Here is a 13,791-nt window from a genome sequence, read left to right as displayed (position 1 = left end):
AGGCGTCACTTATGGAGTGGCAGGTAGCCTTAAAAGCATAATGAATAGTGGAATGGGGAGGGGTCAGTCCTGGACAGAAATTGGGTACATGAATACTTTTTGAAACCTTTGATTCCTCTGAACCATCTCCCATACACCCACAGAATGGAGATTGTAATTTATCTCTGTGCAAAAGTGGGCTATATAAATTCATTGCTAGTGTTTGCCTGAACTTGGCCCCATTTATTAAATTATTCATACATTATCTAATAAAACCTAATGTGACCTGCATTTTCTATCCACCTCTGCAATTTTCCTGCAGACTTCAGCCCGCTCTGTACGCTGTTCCTGACACCAGAATAAGCCTTTCTCATTTTGCTTGAGAGAGATGGCTTTCTGTAGTCCATTATTTTGCTTTGCTTGCTTAGCTTTTAATTTTTAGCTGAAATTAAAAGGTACGGTAGTGCATTGCCCACTGCTGGATTCTAGATGTGCTGTGGAAGCCTAGTTTAAAACATTTCTGCACTTTTTCTCCTAAAGTCAAGCATGTGGGGTATCAGAGACAAGCACTGCCTAGGGAACCCAAAGAATTAACTGCTGAGTAGCAGCAGATTGTCATCATACAATTTTCATGCCTTCAGTTTCAAGCTAATCTGTACAATTAATGCAACAGGAAACTCTCCTCTTAATACTCAGACAGGGTTAGCCAACATTTTAAATCCTAAGTTAGCTACCTGAATAACAAATTGCAGGACAGCTTAGAAACAGCCAAGACTTGACAGAAACGTTCTCAAAGGATTTGCAGTATCTACTTTGACTGCTCCTTTTTAGCATCCCATGTGCCATAGCTAAGGCCACCCCAGTATTTGAGAAGCTGGCAGCTGTTGTTTGGATTCAGCATGCCGAGTTCCTTATTCTTGTATCCTACAGCAAATGAGGGATGACAATTCAGTGCAAGCGAGTCCCTAGAAGGAGGTCGAATCTGTTGATCTCCCTGCCTCACAGTCATCTCTGTAGAAGGGAGCTCCAAGGGTCTAGTGGAGTGAGGCAGAACAAAAATCAGCAACTTCTGCTGGAGCCAGATGCATCCTATAACTTGCATAAAGCTAAAATAGGGTAACAGGGCAAAATTCTCTAGCTGCTGATATGTCAGATCAGACCTGATGATTTCATTAGGTTCTCTGGCTTTAAGATGTGAGTTGATTAACGTCTTCAACCTTCTAGAAGGCAAGTTCTATGATTCTTCAGCTACAGAGGAGTCTTCCAATTCTTGTTGCTTGTGCTTCACCAGCATGTGGAGAAACCAAAGAAGAACTAGTGACATCTCTTGGAAAACTTGGAAGCCCAGCACACCACATTCTTAGATTGTGCACAGCACATTCTTAGACTTGGGCCCCTCACTACAAGAAGGACGCTGAGGTGCTTGAGCGTGTCCAGAGAAGGGCAACGAAGCTGGTGAGGGGTCTGGAGAACAAGTCCTACGAGGAGCAGTTGAGGGTTGTTGAGGGTACTCTGGAGAAGAGGAGGCTGAGGGGAGACCTTATCGCTCTGTACAACTACCTGAAAGGGGGTTGTGGTGAGGTGGGTGTTGGTCTCTTCTCCCAAGTAACTAGAGATAGGACGAGAGGAAATGGCCTCAAGTTGTGCCAGGGGAGGTTTAGATTGGATATTAGGAAAAATGTCTTCACTGAGAGGGTGGTCAAGCATTGGAACAGGCTGCCCAGGGAGGTGGTGGAGTCGCCATCTCTGGAAGTGTTCAAGAAACGTGTGGTGCTTCAGGACATGGTTTAGAGGACACAGTGGTGCTGGATTAATGGTTGGACCTGATGCTCTTGAAGGTCCTTTCCAACCTCTGTGATTCTGTGTAATTCTGTAGACTCATGGGTTCCATTTCATCAATGAGAGAATCATAAGATCAAACTAAACTGAAGTTCATAGCAGTATGCTGTAAATGGCAATATTCAGATCAGCAGAGAACTTGAGGTTCCAGCCCTGAATGTGCTTGGATGAGACTCTGAGGCCTGGATTCTCTGAAGTGCCAAGTCCAAGATCTTTGCAGGAAATTAACAGGGCCCTGCTTTCTTCCATGAAATGTAAATAGAGGGTTACCTCTTAACTCTTTGCGTGCACCTCAGTTTTCTGTATTGCACATTTCAGTTTTCTCTTTTGCACATTTCATAGAATCTTTTGAATTGGAAGGGACCTTTAAAGATCATCTAGCCCAAACCCCCTGCCATGAGCAGGGACATCTTCAACTAGACCAAGTTGCTCAGAGAGCCCCATCCAACCTAATCTTAAATGTTTCCAGGGATGGGGCATCTACCACCTCTCTGGGCAACCTGGGCCAGGGTTTCACCACCATCATTGTCAAATATAGTCTCAATCTATCCTCTTTTAGTGTAAAATTATTGCCCCTATTGCAACAGGCCCTGCTAAAAATTCTGTCCCCATCTTTCTTATAGGCCTCCTTTAAGTACTGGAAGGCTGCAATAAGGTCTCCCTGGAGCCTTCTCTTCTCCAGGCTGAACACCCCCACCTCTCTCAGCCAGTCCTCACAGCAGAGCTGTTCCATCCCTCTGATCATTGCTGTGGCCTCCTCTGGACCCACTCCAACAGGTCCATGTCTTTCCTGTGCTGAAGGCTCCAGAGCTGGATGCAGGACTCCAGGTGGGGTCTCAGCAGAGTGGAGCAGAGGGGCAGGATCCCCTCCCTTGACCTGCTGGCCACGCTGCTTTGGATGCAGCCCAGGGTCTGGTTGGCTTTCTGGGCTGGAAGCACACATTGCCAGCTCATGTCCAGCTTTTCATTCACCAGTACCCCCAAGTCCTCCTTGGCAGGGCTGGTCTCAATCCTTTTATCCCCCAGCCTGGTTTGATACTGGTGGTTGCACTGACCTGGGGCAGGACCCTGCACTTGGCCTTGTTGAACTTCATGAGGTTCACATGGGCCCATTCCTTGGTTTTGTCCAGGTGCCTCTGGATGGTATCCCATCCCTCAGGCATGTCAACTGCACCACTCAGCTGCAAACTCGCTGAGGGTGCACTCGATCCCACTGTCTATGTCACTGATGAAGATATTAAAGAGTACTGGTGCCAGTACGGACCCTTGAGGGACACTGCTCATCACTGACCTCCATCTGGACATTGAGCCGTTGACTACAACCCTCTGGATGTGACCATCCAACCAATTCCTCATCCACCCAAAAGTCCACCCATCAAATCCATCTCTCTCCAATTTTGAGAGAAGGGTGTTGTGGGGGACTGTGTCAAAGGCCTTACAGAAGTCCAGATAGATGACATCTGTAGTTCTTCCCTTGCCCACTGATGTGGTCCCTCCATCACAGAAAGCCACTAGGTTGGTCAGGCAGGACTTGCCCTTGGTGAAGCCATGCTGGCTGTCCCGAATCACTCCCTGTCCTCCATGTGCCTTAGCATAGCTTCTAGGAGGATCTGTTCCATGATCTTCCCAGGCACAGAGGTGAGGCTGACCAGTAGTTCCCAGGGACCTCCTTTCTACCCTTTTTTAGAAATGGGTGCAATGTTTCTTTTTTTCCAGTCTCCAAGGACTTCACCTGACTGCCAGGACTTTTCATATATTATGGAAAGGGGCTTGACAACTACATGAGCCAATTCCCTCAGGACTCTGGGATGCATCTCATCAGGTCCCATAGACTTGTGCATGTTCAGGTTCCTCAGGTGGTCTCAGACCTGATCTTTTCTTACAGTGGGAGGGACTTTGCCCCTCCAGTCTCCGTCTTGCAGGCCATCTCCTTGAGAATTGTGGGACACTGCCAGTGAAGACTGAGGCAACGAAGTCATTCAGTACCTCAGCCTTCTCCTCATCCGTTGTTACCAGTCTGCCAGTCTTGCTCATCACAGAGGGATACGCTTTCTTTTCTGGCTGACATACCTGTAGAAGCCCTTCTTGTTATTCTTTGCATCCCTTGCCAGGTTCAGCTCCAGCTGCGCTTTGGCCTTCCTGGCCCACTCCCTACACAACCAGGCAGCGTCCCTGTACTTTTCCCAGGATGCTTCTCCCTGGTTCCACTGCCTCTGCATTTCCTTCTTGCTCTTGAGTTTGACTAGCAGGTCTCCACTCAGCCATGCTGGTCTCTTGCCTTCCTTTCCTGATTTCTTACACCTGGTGATCATCAGCTCTTGTGCTCTATGGAAGGCATCCTTAAAGATCTGCCAGCTCTGTTCTGCTCCCTTGTCCCTGAGGGCAGATTCCCAGGAGGTCCTATTACCTAACTCCCTGAAGAGCTGGAATTCTGCTTTCCTTCAGGGTCCTGAACTATGGCCACGCCAGCCATTATTTCCACTGGAATTGCAGCACTTGCTCGGAGATCAGAAGCCACCTCACTGTGGGTACTGTCCTGTGTTTTGTACAGAGAACTTTTAATTAGCTTTCTTCCTCTGAATCGTCTCTGATGCACCCACGGAATGGAGATCATAAGCCTACTGAGCTTCAGCTTCTGGTAGAAATGGTCAGGACATGACATATGGCAGTGGCCCAACTGCCTAATACAGCTTTCTCCTTTACCAGCCAGATTTATCATGCAGTCCAGGTAGTTTCCTGGTATCAGTGATGGCTGATGTGCATAGAATTCATTGGGTGAGCAGCAATAGCAAAACATACGCTGTCTCCTTTGAGCACTGTTATCAGTGCTTTACCATATTGGCAAGGAGTAGTTTGCAGTTATACCACATGCCTCAGGGACTCTGTAACTGGTGTGTAATTTATATATGTGAAAGAGTAGTACACACCTACCAGCACCTTCCTAATGGACTTGAATCACACTCAGGTAATTCCCTGAAATGTGCTTTCAAGCCAAACCATGCCTATGTCTAAGCATTAACGATCAGCAATGTATTATATGGACTCCTTTGTAGTAGCAGTTGCTCAGAAGACAACAGCCTTTCTAGGATGACAGAGGACTTGGTGGATACTGAACCAGAATGCACACCACCAGGGTTTGGCTTCCTGAGTGTGAGGCTTGGCACCCCAAAGTTAAATCTGGGCAGCTGTCTTGCCAGTTGCACCCAGAGACCTGTGAGCTGATATTCTGGAGGAGAGTTCGTTCCTCACCACAGATGATGGAGCTCATCTCCTTGGCAAAGCATTGTTCCAGCTGTTCCTTCTTGCAGTGCAGGGCTGGCAATCGGTGTTTCTTATGCTCCTGAGAAGATCTGTTTGCAGTCAAGAAGTACAATACGAAGGAGAAACTTAGAGATAGTTGGCAAGTTTTCCATGTCACTTCACAATAAAACAAGGCATTAATTGCATGATTCATGAAGTAGGGCACTAAGCTGTAGATCCTGATCTCAGTCATCCTCTCTATACCTGTAACACATGCATCTAGTAGCTTATAAAGAAGTAGAAGTAAATAGTGAGGAATCAGTGTCTTGTGCCAAATTTTTCTGGCTTTTTTTGTCAGCTGGAAAAGCAATTACTTGAAGTGTTTTGATGAATCATGAACAAGTCCAGCCTCAAATCTACCAGAAATGGCCAAAATCAGAGAACTGTTCAGTGCCATTAATTGTAGATAGCAAATCAGACAGCTTGTGACTTGTTGACCCTTGACACAGTAGGAGAAGGGAAGGATTAATGTAGGGGCAAGACAAGCCACTACCAACAGATGATGATTTTGTTTTGTTACCTGCAAGTTTGGGTAGAATGACTGATGATTGGCATGACATTAGTTCCCTTCTGCCATCATAGCAAGGGAGTTATAAAGACAATAGGAATACAGATTCACTTTAATAAAGGAAAAATAATCAGAGCTAGCAATGCCTAAAGCTATAAGGCTTAATTAATAATAATTTGCCTTTTTCTTTTTTAAATTGTTTTTAAAATTCTGATCCAGAAGTTTCACTAGCACAGGTTCAAATGCCTAATAGCGTCAGTTTTCCATGCCAGCTTACAACAGGAAAATGAACAGATCAGATTCCAAATCCCTTAAGGCTTGGCTTTCTCTGGCAGATGCTGAGGACTATGAAGGGGGCTTCAGCACTGTATAAAGAAGTGGAAACTCCTGTCATATTCAAATCCTGCATAGCTGCATGCATGGATATACCATAAAAATCTAAACTGATTTTTAACCACTGTACTGGCATTTGGCTCATTACATTCGTAAATAGATACTCTGCCTTATAGGTAAAGGCTGAAGCTCTGTATGCCAAATGCAAACATTTCTGGAAGGTTTTTGTTTTACAGGCAGCTTGCCTGCCTGCATACAAAGGCAAATGTGTTTTACGAGTTACTTTTTCAGAGCAAATGATCCCAAAGCATTCAATATGTCTTCTTATGTATACACACAGGCAGGTTGCTCAGACGTGGCTCTTCTGAGGCTGGAGGGATGACTACAGCTGGAATAAAGGGCACTGTCGAACATAAAAACAGATGGCTTTGGGCTGATAATAATGGAACAAACACTTTCTTATAGCATGTGCCAGGGTGTCAGCAGTGTCCATGTAGTGCTTGGAGTACTTTTCTTTGTTTGTTTTCTGAAGTCTCCTCTGAACAGTTGTATACAAAAAGCTGTCTGGCTCCATGTGAGAGTACAGGTACTTGTGCTCAATACCCATAGCTGAGATTATGCTTTACAAAAGTGATCAGTGCACAACAGTTCCTGCCATGATATTGTGGCCAGATTTGCAAAATAGCCGGGCTCCAGTCTTCTTAGACCTGTGTCTGGGTCAGTCTTCAGTTCGAATACTGACAGCAGGGTGGAAGGTGAGATAGCATCTTTCAAGACCATGCCTGGAGAAATGCAGAAGTAAATAACATCCAGTCTGAAAATCCCTGTCTCCTTCTAGACTTGGAGAGATTAAATGACCCGTGAGCCCAAGGTAATGCACAGTGCTTAATTTCTCAGCCTGCTTACTCTGTTGGTCGCAGGGGGTTCACATTCACTTTCTTTTTTAACTTTGCAAATATTGGGAAGGGTGTCAGAGGGGAGAGCCCTGGGGAAATCATTTGCTGCTGTTTAGGCAAATATCTGTTGATGATTTCACAGTTTCTCTAACAGTGGCAGGCAGTGGAGGGGAGCGTCTTAGCTGGCAGAGTCCTGTGGTGATAGTGCACCTGCTTATTAAGAGTAGCCTCAACAGTGAAGAGCAGCACTGTGAAGGACAGCAGTCTGCCCTCTTGGTTCAGGCTAAGCTCTTCTTTCATCCACAGTTGGATGCAGAAGCAAGTGACCATCTCAAAGAGCTCCAGGTGAAGCTGAACAATGTTTTGGATGAGCTGAGCGCAGTGTTTGGTAACAGGTGAGTATAATGAGGTCTCTGTCCTTGAAGCATTCCTTTCTTTTGTCTAATCTCATTCAGTCAGGTTAAGAAGAGAAAAGAAACTCCTGTCAACTGCATTATATTTTTCTTTTTGTCATAAATTCATGGTCTTTCAAATACTGAGACCATGTAAAGAAGTGAGAAATGTTTTTAAAGTCTCTCTTTTCTATATTGCTCTGCTTAGAAATGTTACATGGAGATCTCTCAACTGTGAAATGTATTTGAATTACATAGAGTGATTTTTTTTCTGTAAGTAGTGCTTGTCAGTAACAGAATTGCCTGCTCCTTTATTGCTCGGAAGACAGTTTCCAGCTTAGCGTTTAATGAAGCAACGTTCTTGTTTAAACGTTCTACTCCAAATGTATGAAACAGCTGACCGGTTTCTGATTGTTAAATGAATATTGGAATAAGAAGGAAACAGGTTTAGAATTTGAGATTAACTTCTTCTAATGTTGCAGTGAATGGTGTTTTCTAATGTTTCAGGGAGAGGAGTTCTTTACAGTATTGTCAGAGTAATTGATGCCAATTAAGTTTTATTGCAAATCATGTTACCATTTACCTGAGGATAAAAATGTGCTTGACTTCATAATAATTTTGTAGTGAACTATAAAAGAAGTCAATTAAGCAAAATCTAAAAATACAGGGCTCCCAACTGATCTTCAAAAACAACCACTTCTCATGATAAACGCCATTCATTTCATGTTGTGCTTTATTACAAGATTAATGCAGGCATGAACTGTAGTATAGCTGAAACATGGGCAACGCAAATAAAGCAAATTTTACCAATGTGGCCTCCTACAGTCTACAGATTTGCAGTACTTATGACCAAAAAAATCATGATGGGATTTGTCAGTAACCGTTTGGATTTCAGCACGTGAGGAGTTCCCATTGACAGTAATGGATGCTATAGCAAGAAATTGAAAGATTCGAACTGTAACTGAATTGAAAAGATAAGGTTCATAATGAGATGGAGGATGAGTAAGAAACCATAATTAGGGGATGAATTTTGTTATCTGAAACTTGTCTTCATGGTGTCACTGCTACAAGACAATTAGGGTACAATCTTGACATTTGCAAATATGATTTAAAGAGATTATTCAGTATCAGCATATATAGCAGAGAGTGTTTTAGAGAGATGTGCCAGCAAGAGATTTAGCCAGTCAGACGGCTCAGATGCTTCAGTCATTCCTTAACAGTGACAGGGAATGAAAAGCAGAGCTGCAGTTTACTGTATAAGCAGTATCTTCCAAAGGCTGTAGATGTGGGAGGTAAGACAGATATCCACAATATGCTGTGCAGGGCCTGTAAACAGTTGCTCCTACAATACTGTGCACACCTGACGCTGCATCTTAACTTTTCTTCACCTGCGTGAGATCACTGAGCCTGCTGGGAAAGCAGCAGACATCTGGAGAGCCTCACCACCCAAAGGTGGTGAGAGAGGATTAGGTCTGGACACAGAAGCATTTTCTGCTTTAAAGGATATCATAGAGAAAAGGAGCCTTGTGAGGGTTTATACTTCATGTAAGGCTAGCTGCTCTTTTGTTCTTGGAGGCTGTAGGAGTGAAGGAGGGAATTCCTGCAGGAATTAGGGAGCAGAAGGCCCTGTCCAACAGCATATGTGATGTTGTCTTTTAACTTGCTACTGCCAAGGGCTCCTGTTAAGCTGAACATCTACATCAGCTTCACTTTCAGGTGAACTTGTTGCCACAGTAACTGATCTATCATTTTTCATAATTGGTGACAATTTTGCCTCATATTAATTTTTATCTTTGAAGGGATTATGTTATTTTTCATCCCCTCGCTGGAGATTGACAGCATCTTGAAGCAGGATCCTACAACTGATGCAGTATTTGGGAGAACTTTGGGGTGAGATTAGCCTGTAATAGAACAGGGGCTGTCAGCAGTACAGGAAATGCTTGGTACTGTTTTATTTGACATGACATGTCTCTGGTTAAGCTGTCATTGTAGCCACAACTGGCTGCTGCAAGCCACTCTCCTAGAAATGGGGAAGGTAGAAGTGGAGGCTGCATGGGGAAAGAGCTCTGGAATTGCTTCAGTGAGAGGCAGGTTAGAAGTGAGCAAGAGGGACCATGGAGGTGGCAGTGCAGGAGGGGGAAGAGGTGACGGGGTGGAGAAGGAAGGTGAGAGCCACAGGACAGAGGGGTTGTATGCTAGCACCCAACCCACGGATGTCCTAGGTAGCTCACACTGCAGAAGTTCAGGCCACTTATGCAGATACGAAGCTGACTTCCAAACCTGTGTTCTTTCTCTTAAATCTTTACCCTAACTCCTGGCACTGACTTCTCTTCCTTCGAGAGGTTTCAAACCTCTGTGCTGCTAGTGGATAGCTAAATGTCACTTGTAATGCCTGTTGTTAGTAACTGTTCTTTAAATGTCAAAGTATTTTCCTTTCTTCACTGAACTGATATGTTGACAACTCTGCTGATCTATTCATCATTTTTAACCATTGTATTATTTCATTTTGAACCTCCTCTCAGCAGTAAGAGATGGAACAGTGTGCTTTAATGGCTTGCATATCACTTCATTACAGTGACACTGATCGTTTCACAGCTGAGCCCCACATCCCATTTTGACATTGATATAACATGTACTGTATGGCAGTGGGCTGGTTTCAGCCTGCCTTCGGGCTGGCTCTGTTATTTTATAAGACTTAGCCTATGGTGGGTCGTAACTGGATTACTGCCGATAGACCCCTGGGTGCTCAGAGTTGTGCATGCATTGTGCCACTGCTCCATACAATATCCCGATCTGAGGTGTAATACCCTGTGTAGAAAGCAAAGATACAGCAGGGTGCACTGAGAATAGCAGTGTTTCTTTGAAATCAGGAAAGGATCATTTCTTTTTGCAAGCTGAATAAACAAACTCCTCTCAAATGTGATTGTGTCTTGTGTTCAGAGATGGTAAGCTGTCTGTGGATGATGGGCATAAGGAACCGGGATATTATGGCCCTTGATAACAAATACAGTAAGGAAACAAGCAGCAAATCTTGGGAAAGAAGAGTGTGTAACTGAGTGCATGGTTTATGGAGTTGCAATATTTTACCTTATGTACTAGAGCTGACATATCTGCCACTGATAATCTTGTTTTTGCATCTCTCCTATCTGTTCAGCTTTCAGACTCGTATTGATGAGTGTGTTAAGCAAATGTCTGATATCCTCTGTCAAGTGAAAGGGACAGGAAATGTTGCTGCTAATGCCAGAAATACAGTTGCACAAGATGCAGATAATGTCCTGAGGCCATTGATGGATTTCCTGGATGGAAAGTAAGCAAGTGTTCAAATATATGTTACACATGCAGTGCATGGGATTGGGAACAGGATGGGGGAACAGCTCCATGTTCTTGGATTGTTCTTGAGTTGTCCGGCCTCTGAATTCTCAGAAAGAATTAATGGCTTTTCTTCCAATATCTGCCTCTCTTTCAAGCCATGGATCACCTCTTCAGCCTTCATTCAGTGCCAGAGCACACTCTCAGTTCTCCTTTTTCTTTCTGGCAATTATAGCAACGAGCAAAACACACTGCTGATCAGGCAGTGATCAGGTAGACTGAAATTCCAAATTTACTAGCAATGTTTTTTTTACCTATACAAGTTGTACTGCAGCCAATTAGCAAACGTATTGCAAACCATACTTGATACATACACTATGCAGTATTCCAGTCATATTAAGCCTGTGTGTTCTAGTCATACCTGATGCTGTTCTGATGAGAAATAAGCTTCTGAACTATGTGATGTACATAAGTTTGATCTGTTGCTTTAATTGACTGTTGCCATTAACACTAACACTATGAAGCATGATTCAGCTGTACAGTGACTTTTTGTGGCTATCTGCACATAATTCTCATCAGCTAGGCCTTGATCAACAAAGAGAAGTAGTTTTTAATCATTGTAGAAGTTAAACTTCTTGCTGATGCGCAGCATTTCTTTATTTTGAAAGGGTTGGCCAGCAATTTTCATAATAAGGGCCATGAGGGATGTGAGGCTTTGTAAATTTAAAATAGAGTTTCTTGAGTTGCTTTTATTGATTGTCCCATCTTTCCTTTGGATCACCATGTAAGTAGTAAGTGACTTTCTGCAGCAGTCATTACATCTAGGAGCCCTCTCACTTGAGCATTTTCCATGCATGCCTTCATGATCCTTGATACAAAGGAAGCCACCGTCCTTTGTATCACTGGGAACTCAGTATGCTACAGGCTTTTTGTCCAGCTGTGGAGCAAGTCATGTTGGTTATGAAGATCCAAGCCTGAATTTTCTTTCCTCCTTTACAGGAGAGCCTTATTTGATGCTTCCTGCATCCTACCCACATCAGTCTTGTCCCTGTTCAGTTGTTCATTTACTGGCTAACCAACTATAGGAAGAAGAGAAATCTGGGAGAAGGTGTTACACCTTCTACAATGTAGAAGGGTCAGCTATTACCTGCATGCTGCTGTTGGCTGAAGATTTCTTGTTTTGTAGCTCTCCCAGCATGATCAGTAAATGACAAAATCCAGCAATCATTTCAAAGAAGAATCTAACATTTCTTGGACTTTTTGGTAGCCTGTACAATAATAAAGGAGGAATAACTAGGGAGGTAAAGCAGAGCTTCTTTACGTAAAAGGGAGTAAACATACGGCGGGTGATTGGTGGTGAATGCAATTGCAACAAAATACAGAGGAGTCCAAGAAATGCTTCAAGGTGGTTATAGAGGTGGAAGATTTAGAGACCTCAGCAGCTATCAGAAGCTGTGCAGGAACTTCTGCATAACAGTCGGGGAAGTATTAATTTAGGTATTCAACAAAAATCATTATAATAACCCCTTGAAGTTTAAAACCTATTCTTCTATATTTGTTTGTAATTTTTTCCTATATACTCTGTAAACCTGATACATCAGGAGGTATCTTCTCGAAGGGAACAGGTTCGATAGTACCTGCTCTTATTTAGACTGTTTCCAACCACCATAATTTAGTGATACCTTCTGTAATCCTTAGGTCAACAAATATAAGTGATTGAGATCAGAAATGTCAGTAATCTATTTTGGCCAAATGTCTTTAGTGCTAGAACTCCAAGGGTGAAGACAGGCTGTACTTTATGAAAAGGGAAGATTTTACCCTTAAAGCAATCGTTACGTCATTACTTGAAGGAGACTTATACAAAAGATGGGGACAGACCTGTTAGCAGGGTCTGTTGCAATAGGAGAAGGGGTAATGGTTTTAAACTAAAAGAGGACAGATTTAGACTAGATACAAGGAAGAAATTTTTGACAATGAGTGTGGTGAAACACTGGCACAGGTTGCCCAGAGAGGTGGTAGATGCCCCATCCCTGGTAACATTCCTGGTCAGGTTGGACGAGGCTCTGAGCAACCTGGTCTAGTTGAGGATGTCCCTGCTTTCTGCAGGGGGGTTGGACTAGATGGCCTTTAAAGGTCCATTCCAATCCAAACCATTCTATGATTCTGTGACAAACTGCTTTGGATGGAGCACTGATTCTCGCATGTACATCTCCTTTTTCCTTGCAAATTGCATTGTTTGAACTTACTCAGCTCTTGCTCTCTCCCTGCAGCCTGACACTGTTTGCGACTGTCTGTGAAAAGACAGTGTTGAAGCGGGTGCTGAAAGAGCTCTGGAGGGTGGTAATGAATACCATGGAGAAGCTGATTGTGCTGCCTCCTCTTACAGACCATACGGTAAAGCATTTTCTCCTTCCTGACTCATAGCAGAAAGTGTTGCCATTGCCTGTGTAACACACCTCCTTGACCTAATGAGTCATCTGTCCAGGTAAATTTGCCTGCCTGTAGCCTGCTCAAGGATGGAAATATATGTATGTAACGTAGGAAAGTAAGAAAGCAGCTCTATTTATAGTAGGGTTGTGAGATACAGAGCACACTCTAGAAAAAACAATTGAAAATCCATGATCCAAAAAGAGTTGTCATCAAGTGTATTAAATCGTATTGATTAGGGATTTGCAGTCCTTTAAAGAGAGCTGTGTATGCGGGAATATCACGCAGTTAGTGTTGTCTTCATGGCATTAGATCAACACCTTTAAACACTTTTGCCTAATTATTGTCATCTGTTAGTCAGGTGTCTCTCTGTACAGTTGTGGTTAATTTGGGCTGGCTTTTTAATGACACCACCTCCCATTTTGCCCCCCAGGAGGCTTTAACATCAGCATGGGCTGGCACGATTTCTGTGTCTTCAATGTTGGGGAGTTGGAAACACGTCCAGATAGTTTGCTGTCAAAGGCAGTCTTTTATGTAATTGTTCATCTCTGTGGATGTGCTGGATGAATGTGTGTCATGAATGTAGTGATGTTTTTAACAATGGAAGATTAACCTCTTCCCCTATTTTGAGAAACCACAGAAACTGATTAAATGTTACTCATGCAGGCCCAGTGCTCTGGGGCATGACACTTATTTGGAGGCAGTTTGAAGTTTGAGCTATAACCTCATTATTTGGAAATGATCCAGGACTACTTTTTATCTCTGTGTTGGGGTAGACTTGTGGTCTGTAGCTAATTTATGCTCCTTC

The 13,791-nt window shown here is 43.5% G+C and overlaps 1 protein-coding gene across 1 annotated transcript in view; it reads left to right on the top strand.

Moving 5' to 3' along the window:
- Positions 1–13,791, top strand: part of LOC104628546 (protein unc-13 homolog B) — a 76,655-nt gene that overhangs the window by 42,675 nt on the left and 20,189 nt on the right. The window contains exons 18-20 of the mRNA XM_010297172.1: positions 7,162–7,250; positions 10,402–10,554; positions 12,827–12,950. Coding sequence (XP_010295474.1) covers positions 7,162–7,250; positions 10,402–10,554; positions 12,827–12,950 — 366 coding nt within the window. The remainder of the gene's footprint in view (positions 1–7,161; positions 7,251–10,401; positions 10,555–12,826; positions 12,951–13,791) is intronic.

This window comes from Phaethon lepturus, unplaced genomic scaffold (genome assembly GCF_000687285.1).
Source record: "Phaethon lepturus isolate BGI_N335 unplaced genomic scaffold, ASM68728v1 scaffold8261, whole genome shotgun sequence".
Classification (NCBI taxonomy): Eukaryota; Metazoa; Chordata; class Aves; order Phaethontiformes; family Phaethontidae; genus Phaethon; species Phaethon lepturus.
The sequence above is the reverse complement of the archived record's forward strand: the minus strand, read 5'-3'. Positions and strand labels throughout refer to the sequence as shown.